Source organism: Chrysemys picta, chromosome 2 (assembly GCF_011386835.1).
Source record: "Chrysemys picta bellii isolate R12L10 chromosome 2, ASM1138683v2, whole genome shotgun sequence".
NCBI lineage: Eukaryota > Metazoa > Chordata > Testudines > Emydidae > Chrysemys > Chrysemys picta.
The window spans coordinates 84,238,199-84,250,396 of NC_088792.1; the positions used below are offsets into that span (position 1 = coordinate 84,238,199).

At 40.7% G+C, this 12,198-nt stretch overlaps 1 protein-coding gene across 3 annotated transcripts in view; it reads right to left on the minus strand.

The window, feature by feature from the left end:
* Positions 1-3,630: 3,630 nt before the first annotated feature.
* SACM1L (SAC1 like phosphatidylinositide phosphatase) overlaps positions 3,631-12,198 on the minus strand; it is a 55,654-nt gene continuing 47,086 nt past the window's right edge. For all 3 annotated transcript variants that reach the window (XM_005278608.5, XM_065587101.1, XM_065587102.1), the window contains 7 exons: positions 9,370-9,508; positions 9,040-9,109; positions 8,869-8,941; positions 8,218-8,311; positions 8,045-8,137; positions 7,096-7,153; positions 3,631-5,713 (listed from right to left, as the gene is read on the minus strand). In XM_005278608.5, the coding sequence (XP_005278665.1) occupies positions 5,577-5,713; positions 7,096-7,153; positions 8,045-8,137; positions 8,218-8,311; positions 8,869-8,941; positions 9,040-9,109; positions 9,370-9,508 (664 nt within the window). In that variant the 3' untranslated portion in view covers positions 3,631-5,576. The remainder of the gene's footprint in view (positions 5,714-7,095; positions 7,154-8,044; positions 8,138-8,217; positions 8,312-8,868; positions 8,942-9,039; positions 9,110-9,369; positions 9,509-12,198) is intronic.

The window sequence follows — 12,198 nt, forward strand, 5'->3', positions numbered from 1 at the left end:
TTCTGAACAATGCCAAACTGATGATTCTGGACAATGAAATCCTCTGTTTTTAGAAAGAACAGGTAGAGTGATCAAATTTACCTCCCTCTCAGGGGTGCAATGCAGATAAATTTAATATTTATATAGCAATCTGAAAATGTAAAGTACTATATAAATGCTTAGTATTAACACAGCAGCTGTGCATACTTCCATTCCTCATGAATGTGTCTCTGGGAGTGACAAAATAGGTCGATTTCTATGGGCCATTCATCCTTGGCCACTTTGAAAGTACCAGCAAAGGTACCACTTGCATTTATATGGATAATTGCCTACTATGGACTGGACTTAGACTAGCAATTCACTTCACATAACTCACTGAACAGCTGTTTGACATTTTAGTCCCGACTAACTTGGGCCAGATTTGAATCAATGACCAAGTATTTAAAATGTACATACCTTATTACCACTCTCTCTTCTGAGCCATTCAGACTTGTGGTTTTGTTTTGTTCCTCTCCTCTTCCCCCTCACTTCCCTCCTCTCTGCCCCCAAAATCTATATGTTCAGAGGCTTTATCCACTTTTGATATGCATGTATGCGTCAAGGAGAAAATAAACCTCTTAATCATTTCTTGTCAGTCTAAATGTAGAGAGTTTTTTATATATTCTTTATCTAGAAAAAATATACCATACTGTACCACACAATCACGTATTTACCAGAGGGGGAAACCTGCAGAACCATTGCAACAAATTTCCAGCAAATAGCCTAGGGAAGATGTTTTCATTTTCAAAGGACAAAACCTGCCATTATATTTTTTTTGTTCCCCCCCCCCCACCCCCTCTGGTGCATCACCATCCAGAGTTTACAAGGAAAATAGATTGAACTATGATGTGAACCCCAAAAGAAACATATGCTGCCTCAATAATGCACTGAAATGTCAGGAAATCATGTGAGTTAGTGATGCTTTTAGTGGCTAGTTATAATTTGCTTTGCCATCTGATAACGTGTGTGTTTGTAGATCAATTATCTCAAGAGCTCTTTGGAGCCAGAAGGTCATCTTTGGCATATTTGTAATATACTTCTTTGTAGACATCCCAAGTATTTTTTTCCCCCCTCCAGCTCTTAAGAGATCATCTCTCAATGTGTGTGAAGAAGGGGATTATCTAGTGCAGGGGTAGGCAACCTATGGCATGCGTGCCAAAGGCAGCACGCGAGCTGATTTTCAGTGGCACTCACACTGGCCATCAGTCCGGGGGGCTCGGCCTTTTAATTTAATTTTAAATGAAGCTTCTTAAACATTTTAAAAACCTTGTTTACTTTATATACAACAATAGTTTAGTTATATATTATAGACTTATAGAAAGAGACCTTTTAAAAACGTTAAAATGTATTACTGGCACGCGAAACCTTAGAGTGAATAAATGAAGACTCGGCACACCACTTCTGAAAGGTTGCTGACCCCTGCTCTATGCCATTATCGATTCGCTCCCTTTGCCACTTTTTAACCCCTGTCAAAAGCAGTCCCCACAATCCTAATAAGGGCAGGGTGAAGGGCAGTACACCGGTAAGTAGCACATTACTGCAGAGAGCACTTTAATACACTACACCGGCTCGCCTCCCTTCTGCATTCCAACCCCCCAGAGCCACCTTGCCCCTGTATCAGTTAGTGGAGAATTGCAGAAGGGCCCAGCCCATCCCAAGAATCAGCAGCACTCTCAAGACAAGTTACTGTTTTACCCCAGGTGCCAGCCTCTAGGCATGCTGTAGCACTCCCCTTTAGATCTGCCTTAGACTCCATGCACAGCAGGTACTGTCAGAATTCAAATGGCCCAACTCTGCCCAGGTAAGAGCAGCAACTATGGTACAGCCCCAAACAGGTTAGAGTTTTGGAAAGTAAGTCTAATGCACGGGGTGATTGGTCCTAGGCACTGGTTGGCGAGAACACTGATTCTGAATGCTGTGTACTTTCCAAGGAAGGTATAAAGGACAGATCAAAAAAACTTATCTGACGACTACAGCTGTACTGCAGCAAGACCGATCTATAGTGTGGCTAGTGACATAGTTCCAGTCCAAATCCATGCAATTCAACATAATTATTTGCATGAACAAAACTCTATAAACTTTTGTGCAAATGAACCCCATTCACCTACAGGTTTATTTATAGCACTGTGATAAATAAATACTAATATGGTGCCCCTGTTTATGTAGACCATTATTTCCCAACATGAAAATGGGACACCTCCCCTCTGTGGGGCTGTCAGCCCAAGCCCTGCCACTTGTGGGGTTGTCAGCCTGAGGTACCTGGAGTTATCGCTTGCCTGAGACAACATTCTGACTTTCTTGCCAAAACTGGGCATTTGTCCCATTTGCAAAAGCAAAACAGGACAAATGCCCAGTTTTGCCCCCCAAAATAGTCAGGACATCCAGGACCCAGGCTCAAAAAAAGACTGTCCCAGCCAAAACAGTATGTATGGTCACCCTATACATCACTCACAATGCCAATTGAAAGAAAATATGTAACCGTTTCCATAATGGTAAAGATGAATATTCTACAATCAGCATTTAGCAAGTAAAAGGGACTTTGAATAAAATATTGACATATTTCCACTTTAGCTCTGTGCCCTTAGTTAAACAAGATACTTCAAACAAACAAAAAAACAAGATTGTAGCTACTTTGTATTGGCAGTAGAGACTATGGCATTTTTAAGGAAAGACTTGTTAATCAAAATTCCCCTTTTCCCCACTTTTTAAGTGATGTCTGATTGGCTGCTACTCTACAATGGAGAGTTGGATGCATTTCAGTACCCACATTTAAATTTGCTACATAGTAGTAGTTAGAGAGTGTGGTGTTTTTAAGGTGCATTTGTACCGCCAAGCTGGAACAAACAAATAAAAGGCTTCTATACATTCAGATGTGCCTGTTTTCAATAAATTACAGACATTCGTTTGCTGTACAGCTCACATATACTATCTTCACCTTGACACACTTTCTATTCCTCCTTTGGCATTTACATCTCGTGTAAATTTAAGGGCTAGAGTCCTAAGTCTGCCAAAAGTTGAGATTCAGAGTTCAGAAACATCCTTTTCTGAATCTTTGGAGTATATATACATAAAAAAATAAGAGAGCCCCCATCTCTCTTCAGGAATCTGTTTCTAGCAGGTATCTGATACATGTGATTCCTTTTAAAGCAAATATAGAAGGAGCCGATTGTAATACCGCTACCATAGCAGTTTATCTGAAGAATAATAAGATGTGCAGTCTTCACCTCATGTGTCTAACACTCTGTGAGCCAATCAAGAACAGTGGTCTAAGCTGGCCTTGTAAAGGGAGGGACAAAGAATAGACTCAAGTAGGGAGTCTAACTTCAGGTCTTATTTCTAAACTTCTCCTTTGTCTCCCAAACACTTCTTTTTTCAGAGAGGTAAAATCCATACTTGGCAGAGGGAAATGGAAAATATGCTAATTAAAATCTTAATTTTAAATTAAACTTTTAGTGGATTAAGTATAAAAATAGAAGGCCTTTAATTTTGTATTTACAGATTAATGATTCAGAATGTATCTTTCTGATGATCAGCAGTTTCCAAAAAACAATTTTTAAAATTTGCATTTTTTTAACCCTTCAACTAAAATACAGAAACAGAACAGTCAGGATCTAGAAAAGAAAGATTAAAGTTTTATTGTCATTTATGAGTACACCATATGTGAACTTAGAAATACAATCTCCTTGCAAAGCATTGGAATACAGATGCCCTTCCAAGTCTAAAAACCTACATTACTCTAGTTCTTGCAATGTGGTTATAGTAGCAGTCCAGGTTTGGTCTTTGTTGCAACAAACTCTTAACGGGAGATGCACGGAAAGATTTAGATACACACTGTAAGACAGTTGAGCTAAGTTTCAAATCACCTGCCAATGAGGCATACAAACCATTATAGAGTTCTTATACTTTCTTCCCCATTATGGAGTTGATGTCTGAGATTAAGTTACAGAGAATTTCTCAGTAAAACTGTCAACTGGTATTTCCATTGTAGCATCTAAAAGCAAACAGGTACTCTGCATTTTTATTACTAGTGCTTATGAACAAGTAATGTTTAACAAAACCCAAATAGGCCTTCAGAAACATTCAAGGTTAAAATGAACAGTTATTGCAAAAAAAAAAAAACAAAAAAAACAAAAAAACACCGGTACGTATTTTCAATCATAACACAATGAAACACTGATGATGCAGTGTTTTGTGTTCTAGGGCATTAATGACAACCGTGCTAACCCTAGTATTCTACTTTTTTTCTAATATTTAATCTTCATAATTGCAATCTGGATATACAACTATACTTACAGGGAATATTAAACAATGCACAGTGCTGTAAGCAAATTTCAGTCTGGTTTTGAACTTAAATCATAAAACAAGTGACAAAATAGTTTAAAATTGGTCCTTGATTCAGATTAGCTATTTTATGTAGATTGGAAGCACTAAATTTAAAGACACACATTTATTGATAATCAGAACAAATTATTTTCATAGCTTAGTTTTTAGAGTTTTATCATGCATGAAAAGCAAGCTGCTGCTGCTGCTTCCCCTAAGTGCAAACATGGAATTTAGCAGAAGACTGTCACCTCAAAGATTTGTATTCTTTCTTCCACAGGTTATCCTACATAACCAAAAGGTACAGAAGCAGGAGACTGGCAAAACAATGTGGTGTACCTTCTACATTGTGACTGTTCTTTAACTATGGAATACTTTGGACCTTTAGCATGAGGGTCAATAAACACAGTAAAGAAGTTTTACATTCTTTGATTTCATTTACATCTTAAAAAAGACAACCTAATTTGAACTTCTGAATCACACTTAAATTGCTGTCTAGCTGTAATAAAAAAAAGTCATCTGAAGACTGCAGTAGTTAGGTAGTGCAAGACATTTGCAACTTCAGAAACTTCCACCAATAACTCATCCTCCCAATGATTTAATAGAATATTGCATCAGTCCTAGATGAGGCAGAACAGAAGACTTGCATTTTGATAGAAACAGTAAGGTATGACTCTCTACCCTAATGAAAATATGCAAAGGACTTGTGCTAACAGTGACTGCTTTTATGACGACAAATGAAACCCAGCTGAAAGTCTAGAAAGAAAACTTATTAGTAGGATGCTATATTAGCTCAAAGAACACGATGTGACTCTATATTACTAATTCTGCCACAGCTGGATATGGTGACAAGTGAACAGAACCAGAGATCTCTGTTAAGATTATGAGATCATGTTTGAATGAAACTGACCTGCTGGGCTGCCAACTTAGTAGGCCAGTTCGAATCCTATAATACTCCACACACAACATGGATATTTTGGCTTTCACCTGTAAATTATCTTGTTATGAGTGCAACCTCCTCAATTAATGCAATATTCCAAAGATCATTGTGACTAAGACTGTAAAACCAGATCTCAACTGTAAATTCCCACCACCAAGTGAAGGACACGATTTACTTTTTCTCTCCGTAAAGATGAAAGCTAGAAAGACCACTAGTTGGTGTGGAAAGCAGGTCAGTAGAGACTCCAAATATGGCTTGAGGAGTCCTCCATGCTAAGCCGCTTTCCACACACACAAATTCAGTCCATCTTCTCTTTCTGGACCAGTTTTGGTGCATCTACAAAATCCCTGCCATTGTAAAAGATGATAGCTAAAGTTCCAAAGCTTGCAGTTCCCCAGAAGAGCACGTAAGCCAGTGTCTCAGTCCATGTATCACCTATAATCAGATAAACATTATAGTAAGTCATTTTCAATAAATAGTGGAGAGAGCATTTTTAGCATGACAATAAAATAGTTCGCAAAGTGCTCATAAGGAAGCTTGTATCAAGAACTGAAATTTCAGATCAGCTTCACATATACTAGAGCCTGTTATTTTGTACTGTATATTTCCTTCTGAGAGTTTCCTAGCTCGGAAACTAATATTCTGCTGTTAAGCAAAGGCTAATTTACATTGGCTAAAAATTGATATTCACATAGACCTTAATTCAGAGAGATTCCAAAGGAATTTCATAATGTAAACTGATTTACGACCTATATAGCAAACACTTGACCTGCCACTGAAATGCTGTCAGCCTCTAAGCAAAAGGGGCAGGATTGGTAACGATTTAACTTTTCTCAAACTTTTGTATTGGTGACCCCTTTTACACAGCAAGCCTCTGAGTGTGATCCCTCTTATAAATTAAAAAACACATTTTTTATATTTAACACTATTATAAATGCTGGAGGCCGAGCAGGGTTTGGGGGTGGAGGCAGACATGAGCCCCATGTAATATCACAACCCCCTGAGAGGTCATGACCCCCAGTTTGAGAACCCCTGATTTAACAGCACATACCTATACAGGAATTTAGGTCATTAAGGGTATGTCTACACTGCAAAAAAAGCAGCCACGTGGCAATAAGTTTCAGAGCCCAGGTCAACAGACTCAGGCTCATGGGATTCCCACTATGGTGCTAAAAACAGTAATGTAAATATTCCTGCTTGGGTACTGAAACCCAGCAAGGGAGGTGAGTCTCAGAGACCAAACACCAGCCCAAGCAGGAAGATCTCCACGGCTATTTTTAGTGCCAGAGCATGAGTCAAAGTCTGCAGACCCAGCCTCTGAGTTTTGCTGCCGCTGGTCTCTCCCGACCCCCCAAAATGTAGACACGCTCCCAGTGAATACCTTATCCAACTGAAACAGAAGGGGGAGTTTCAGGGAAGCAGAACATAACCTAAATAAGGGGTTGGTGTGGATGTCAGCGTTATCAATTCTACTCCTTTAAGAAGTGCCATAGGATTATTAACTAACAATTTTATACCTGATTCAACCATCATGTTAAGGAGAAGTGATTACTCATAATATCCCGCTGTAACATTGATTCAACAGAGGGAAGAGTGCCATCTGCTGAATGTCCAGCACTACTTTCTGCAGCATCTGAGCTTTCCCATTCAAGTACTGACCAGGCCTGACCCAGAAAAGCATAGCTCCAGGTTGTATGGTTAGAGGTATGACTTGAATATCTCATAACTCATAAGCACATACCCAGTGAATAGCTTCCAACATCTTAAGTGTATGCCTGCAAGTGAATTTTGCAAATGTAGGCCAAATAGTGACTTACCAGCCATCAGCAAACAGATAATGCACATTGAGAAAGCAACGACCATAATAATAGGCAACTGAGAAAGAAGAAAAACAGAATTAAAAAAGGAAATATATGATTGCATTGATTATTTCCTTCAATAAATTATATTTATAATTCGCGTTGTAGCAGATAAAGTTACATCATTTCTCTGATGTCCTGATTTGGTAAAACAGAGTCTCCTTCTGAGTTTTAGAGCTAATCTAAATAATGCTTTAACTGTATATTTAAGATTAAAGGATAATATGCTTGGTTTCTGCCTGCCTGTTTAGGCTCACTGAAAGATCAAGTTCATTAGTTCTGTTTGGGTATTTGAACAACCCTCCATAAGTCTCCAGTGTTAATCTATCCCACTTGTGTAGTGAGTGTATAGAACAGAAGGGGTCAGTGTAGGTATTCTCCAGAGTATATTACTACTTTCTGCATTTCCCTCGTGCTCTACGGTGACCTTTTTAGTCATAACTGCAGTTTTCAAATTCAGTTAGCGTTTAGCCTCCCATTCCTGACTATCTTGGCACTGACATCGAAGAGAACAGAAACAGTATTTGCCTTTGTGAGATGACATCTTTATGATTCTTTTTAGATCAACGATGGCTCTTATTACATTAAAAATGGTTATCCCTTTCCACTTTTCTTTCTTAATGAACAGATAAAGCAAGAGATCCAAGAAGAATCCCAATCTTTCTAGTAGGGGCACAATTGGCCAAAGAGCCCCTTTCCTTCCAACTCCATGTTGGAGGGATGCTCCGTTTGTGTCATGGCTGATGTTCTGGACTTAGTCCTCCCATAAAAAACAGGGCCAGAAGACACAAATGGCCCCACATAAACAGTCAGTAACTACTTAGGTTTACTAAAGCAAATAAAAGAAACAAAGCATTTAGTTTCCAAAAGTGTGAATCAAAGCTATTAAAAAAAAAAAAATCCTTACAGCCAAGAACTTCCAGTCCTTCTGTATATGTAGAGGGCTGACAGACTCTACTTCATCCACTGAATAATTTCCAAGAAACAGATCGATAGCATCCTGTAACAGAAACATACAGAGTTAAAATGCATAGCAATAATGACTAAGTACCTATCTGCAAAAGAAAAAACCCAACTTACTTGTCTAAATCCATCAGAAAAGTTGTTCTTGTAGTAACGTATTAATGAGTTCCAGCCATCCATTATTAGGCCCCACTGAGTTCTCTTCCCAGTTCTGTAAAAAAGTGGTTTTATGAGCATATTAGAATTAATTTGTTTGCAAATTGAAAGTAGAAAGTTATACTAAGTGATGTTCAGTTTTATGAACCTTTCAGGTTTGTATTAACAATCGTATTTATATCATATCATATTTATACTTAAGAACAAAGATGCAACTGTCTAGTGCTGCCTCTGCAATGTCTAACTCCGACAGGTAATAGATTTTTATGAAAAAAAAAAAAAAAGTTTTAAGAAAGGATGGAAAGATCTGTGAGTAAAGTCAGGAAAATGGTTCCTCGGAGACTCAGTTTTCCATCATGCAATAAAACAAGCTGGAATATTTTATAAACCCATATTGATTTTTATTTCCTGATTTTTAATGTTTTTTTAAACTACAAAAGGTATATTATTGTTTATTATATCATGTTGACATAGGCTGAATTTTTCTAGTAAGAGGTAGTTAATATTACCAGCTTACATGTTAATGTGTGTCTGGAAAATTGAAATATCAATCTGTAGATAATTAAGTTACAAAAATGCATTGTCCACAAAACAGAACAGTCTCTAACTTGCCTTGTGTAGTCTGTCTTTAAGGCACCAGTTCCAGCATATTGTTTGGCACAAGCATTCGCATTATCAGCCCATGCTGTGAACAGAGAAACAGAATTATGTCTGTTTTCCTTTAAAAAAGGCTGTTGGGTCCTTATTTGAAAAACAGTAATTTAACTTTAAAGACAAACCTACCATTTTTGTAGATTTTTTCAAATTGTGCTTGTTCTTCAATTCTCTGTCCAACATGCAGAACACCTAACCTCTAGAACAAAAAACACTACAATTCAATAGCAACTCAGAGGAAGTCAGTATTTAAGTTTATGTAGGACATAGCTTTTCCATCCAGCTAAAAGCTGGACAGTACATTTTAATTTCAAGCAGGTCTTTAAGTACTAAAGCAATTTATGAGTGCAAGCTATTACAAACTTTGGTTTTACTTAATTCCTGACAGAGGACCCATCCTCCCTCCCCCCCCAGAGAGAGCTTTGAAAAAACAAAAACAAATTAGAAAAAAATCTTGACCTGCAGCTGTGCTTGCAGAGAACGACGTGCTAATAGGCTCTGAATCACATTAGTCCGGTCCAGGCAGTCCATGCAATTACTGCGGAATATTCCTTCCTGCTGAGTCACCACTTTACCATCAGAATCAACTAGAAAATAACTAAGATCCACGATACATTTAAATGTATATATAAATAGGTACCTAAAATAATCCACTTCAAAATATGTTCTATGACTGCATACTTTATAACAGGTTTTTTAGTTACCCAAAACAATCTTTCCCCAAGTTAAATTCTTAGCTATTTGTGTTTAATTTTATTTGATAAAATATTATCTATACTCTTCTTCCAGTAGCAGATAGTGAATGCATAACATTATCAGGAACAGTGTCTAGATGGTTTCAGAGTGGTAGCTGTGTTAGTCTGTATCAGCAAAAACAACGAGAAGTCCCTGTGGCACCTTAGAGACTAACAAATTTATTTGGGCATAAATTTTTGTCTAAATGGTTATCCTACTGCATTACGCACTTCAATAACTTAGCTTGCAGTTGCTATGAACCTTGGTATTCCCTATCGGAGGAAGAGCAGGTTCCACTTCCACCTTCAAGTATGTTGTAGTCGTGATGTATGCATGGTAATAACACAATCCTTACACTACACAATTACAAAGACTTGGCTTCAGCCTCTAGAGAAGAATGCTGCTTCTTTGGCGTTGGCTACACTTGCGAGTTACAGCACTGTAAAGGCTCCCCCAGTGCTGTAATTCACTCCCCGTCCACACTGGCAAGGCATTTGCAGCGCTGTATCTCCGTGGTACTCCACCTCTCCGAGAGGTGTGGCACCAGTGTGGCCACCCAATGCGCTGTGAATGGCCTCCAGAATTATTCGGCAGTATCCCACAATGCCTGTTTTAGCCACTCTGGTCATCAGTTCAAACTCTACTGCCCTGGCCTCAGGTAACCAACCATGTGACCCACTCTTTACATTCCCTGGGAATTTAAAAAATCCCCTTCCTGTTTGCTCAGCCCGGGCGTGGCGTGCAGTGCTATCAGTGAATCTTTCCAAGTGACCATGCCTCCATGCGCCAAACGAGCCCCAGCATAGAGCAATGGCGAGTTGCTGGACCTCATCAGCGTTTGGGGGGAGGAACCTGTATAGTCCCAGCTGCGCTCCAGCTGTAGGAATTACGATACCTTCGGGAAGGTATCAAAGGACATGATGGAAAGGGGCCATGACGGGGACGCCCTGCAGTGCAGGATTAAAGTGAAGGAGCTGCGGAGTGCCTACCGCAAAGCCCACGACGCAAACGGCTGCTCGGGTGCTCCCCCTGCAACCTGCCGATTCTACAAAGAGCTGGATGTGATACTTGGTGGTGCTCGGAATGGAGGTGGGGTTAACCCCATGGACACTTCAGAGCTGGTGGGGGCGGGGGGGAGGAGGAGGAGGAAAATGGGAGTGATGGTGGTGGGCCGGATCGAGACACCCCGGAATCCCTGGAGCCATACAGCCAGGAGGAAGGTAGCCAATCGCAGCAGCCGGTACTTGGTGGAGGACAAACAGAAGAGCAGGTTCCCGGTAAGCGGTTTTTTTTTCGGGAAGGAATTTTTTCGGTGCGGGCTCTTTGGGAGAGGAGGGTTAGGCATGCATGCCTAGATGCAGAATAGTGCATTGATGTGGTTTATCACATCGCGGTAATCGGCCTCGGTAATCTCCTCGAATGTCTCATCCAGAACATGTGCAATGTGCTTGCGCAGGTTTATCGGGAGAGCCACCGTGGTCTTTGTCCCAGCCAGGCTAACGTGTCCATGCCACTGTGCCGCGAGGGGCGGGGGGACCATTGCTGCACACAGGCAAGCTGCATATGGGCCAGGGCGGAAGCCGCATTGCAGTAGAAGACCCTCCCTTGCTTCCCAGGTCACCCTCAGCAGCGAGATATCGTCCAGGACGAATTCCTGTGGAAAATGTTGGGACAGTGTTCAGTGTAGGTGCCCCCTGAAGCTGTTGGCTCTCCCCAAGGCACAGAAACCCAGAGGACAGTGCAGCCCTGAAACAATCAGTCCCCCTTACTCGCCATTTTGAGGCTCCCATGGGATGTGTGTGCTCTGTTTCGGACGGGAAAATTATGCTATTGTGTAGACCCTGTGTGTTTTCTACTCCTTAAGTGCGGGGGGAATCATTACTCTGTCTGGTATAAACAATGCTGCCTCTGTTAAATGTTGCATTTTGCCTATACAGCTGCATCAACCTTGAGACCTCAGCCGTCCCTCTTATCGCCTGCTCAGAGACTGCAAAGACTCAGGAAGAGACCGCGAAAAAGCAAAGAAGACATGCTGCAAGAAGTGATGTGGCAATCTATTAAAGAGAATGAAAAAGCACAGAACTGGAGGGAGAGAGAAAGCAGGATCCGCCAGGAAAATGCAACGCACCGGCAGCAAAGCACTGATAGGCTCATAAGCATCCTGGAGCGCCAAGCAGATGCTATACAGGAGCTGGTAGCCATGCAGAAAGAGGAGCAGTACTGCAAACGCCACCCCCCCCCCACAGCCCTTGTCCCAAAACTCTTTCCGTTGTGCCCCACTGTCACCTCCAACCCACTTTCCCCAACTTCCGTGTTCTTCACGCCACCCGCTGCCTCCAACACCAGTATCTTCACCACCCAGCCCTGAAAACCACGACCCTTACCCTCTGCACTCAACCCCCATCACCATGCAGTATAGCTGTCCTGAAGTGCAGCACTCACTACACAGCACACCAGACAGGACATACGTGAATCTGTGATTGTACCGTTCCCCACTCCACCCCCTTGTTTCTTTTCAATAAATGGATTCTTTGGCTTTGAAAACATTCTTTA